The following is a 2500-nucleotide window of genomic DNA, read 5'->3' on the forward strand; positions in this document are numbered from 1 at the left end:
AGGTCGTATGTTGATTATATAGTAATCGAATGTATGAAGTAAAAAGAAACAAAAAAAAAAAGAGAAGAGAAAAGAGAAAAAGAAAAGGAAAGGAAAGGGAAGAGAAAAGAAATATTCATGGCCGAAGAAATTTCTCTCTTGGACGTTATATTACATCGGGTAGAAAAAGAGAAGAAGGAGGAGGAGGAGAAGAAGAAGAAGAAGGAGGAGGAGGACGAGGAGGACGAGGAGGACGAGGACGAGTTTTCTTTTTCTTTTTTGTATGTATTGAGAAATCAATGGTTTAACCTCGATTGAAGGACTGGGGAGTACGGGAAAGAGAACGAGACAGAGAGATAGAGAGAGAGAGAGAGAGAGAGAGAGAGAGAAAGAGAAAGAGAAAGAGAGAGAGAAAGAGAGAGAACTCGATGGATCCGATGGTGGTACGCCTACGTAATGTGCATTCGTTCGATCATATCCAGTTAAATTTCTGGTGCATGTCATGCGTCGAAAAGAAGAAAAAGAAGGTAGTAAGAAAAAATAGTAATAATAATAATAATAATAATAATAATAATAATAATAATAGTAATAAGAAGAATAATATTAGCCGTAATTGTAATGCTAATAGCAATTTGTTAAAGAGGAAGGAGGTGAGAGAAAGAGGACGAAGACGATAACGAAAGGAAGATAGATATATACATATTCGTAGAAAGAGGGATGTTCTGACATATACGTACGCACGCATATATACACACACACACATACATACACGCACGTAGATACATACGCGAGCACACTTACATTACATATATACATATACACATCGATTGTGTCCAGAGTAAAATCGTGGAGGAGTAAGGGGCGGGGGGAAGGAAGGGGAGATAGCACACGACGTCGTCGATTCACGTTTGGGATCCACGAGCTCCCTTGTACCGGATTATTATTGGGATACGGATTCGAATAAAGAATAAAGAAGAAAAAAGATAAAGAAAGAACAGGAGAGAAAAAAGGAACAAAAAATAAAAAAAGAAAGGATGACGTTTTTATTACGACAGAAGAATCTAAACTCAAAGAGTTTGGATGATAATTTGAATTGGATGATATTGGTAGAGGGATAGAAGGGAACGTCAGGGAGAGAAAGAGGAAAGAAGAAACATATATAAAAATAAATAAATAAATAAATATTACGAGTCGAAAAAAAAATTACGAGTCGAAGAGAAAAAGAAGAAGAAGAAGAAGAAGGAGAAGAATAGAAAAGAAGAAAAGAAAGAGGAGGAAGAAGAAGAAGAAGAAGAAGTGAAGGTAGGAGAGGTCGAGGAAGAGGAGGAGGAGGAGAAGGGGCATTCGCGGAGGTGCCACGAAGAATGTATAGGTGTACGGATTACCAAAGCATCGTCAGGATGTTCAAGAGCAGGATCTTTCAAGGCGATCTCAGCCCAGTCCCGATTCCGGGCAGCTTGCAACAGTCCAGTACGTACTGGTTAGAGGGGGAATTATAAAGCGAGAGAGAGAGAGTGAGAGAGAGAGAGAGAGAGAGAGAGAGAGTGAGAGAGAGAGAGAGAGAGAGAGAGAGAGAGAGAGAGAGAGAGAGAGAGAGAGAAACTCTTACGGTTTTAGATCGATCATAGAAGGCGCGTTGTTTCGCGCAGAGGATCTTGCCGACTGGGGACGGGCACGATCGATCTTCCCGGGACCTTTCCTCTGGTCCAGATATTATAACACGTTCGAATTGTCTCCTCGACAATTTTCTTTTTTTATAATAAAAGAGAATAGGAATATATATATATATATATATATATATATATATATATATATATGTATGTATGAATGTATGTATGAGAATGTACGTACGTATGAATGTATGTATGTATGAATGTATTTATGTAGGAATGTATGTATGGGTTAGTAAGAATTTGCAATTTAAACTGGATAAATCGCGATAATAAATATTATAACGCGTAATCTTATTATATTATATATTCCTTCAGGATTTAGAGGAATAAGGGATAGATTAGATGGAGATAAGTTAGACGGAGATAGGTAGTCAGGGGTAGAGATAGGTAGGACTCTAGATTAAGTAACAAGAAAAAGAAAATATAGAGAGAAAGAAGTTTGTCCAGTTTCCTACGTTTGAGAGGATGACAATCCGCAGGGGGAGAGAGAGAGAGGGAGGGAGAGAGAGAGAGAGAGAGAGAGAGAGAAAGAGAGCTTTACCTCCTTCGGCTTTCTAAAATTGACAGGATAAGGGATGATAGTAGCGTCGGTGTTTGCTCTTAAGATGGAATATATAAATATATACATATATATATATATATATATATATATATATATATATATATATATATATATATATATTAAAAAAGAAAGGAAGAAGAACAAGTGGGGTGGTGGGGGATATATCTTGGTTGTGGGGGGGTGAGAGGTTGAGGGGTACCGAAGAGGTCAACGACCTCTCTGATGCAGCTGTTATTGATCGAAGAGGACTCGCAACATCGTACCACCGTTACGGCAGAGAGAGAGA

The 2500-nt window shown here is 38.2% G+C and overlaps 1 protein-coding gene across 10 annotated transcripts in view; it reads left to right on the forward strand.

Annotated features, from left to right (window-relative positions):
- The window catches only part of LOC124428149 (transcriptional activator protein Pur-beta), a 34641-nt gene that overhangs the window by 9803 nt on the left and 22338 nt on the right, over positions 1–2500 (forward strand). The window contains exon 1 of one of the 10 annotated variants that reach the window (XM_046971928.1): positions 1241–1449. The exons of the other annotated variants lie outside the window; for them this stretch is intronic. Coding sequence (XP_046827884.1) covers positions 1344–1449 — 106 coding nt within the window. The 5' untranslated portion in view covers positions 1241–1343. Of the gene's footprint in view, positions 1–1240; positions 1450–2500 lie in introns of those variants that run through there. 10 annotated transcript variants of the gene reach the window in all.

This window comes from Vespa crabro, chromosome 1 (genome assembly GCF_910589235.1).
Source record: "Vespa crabro chromosome 1, iyVesCrab1.2, whole genome shotgun sequence".
Lineage (NCBI taxonomy): Eukaryota > Metazoa > Arthropoda > Insecta > Hymenoptera > Vespidae > Vespa > Vespa crabro.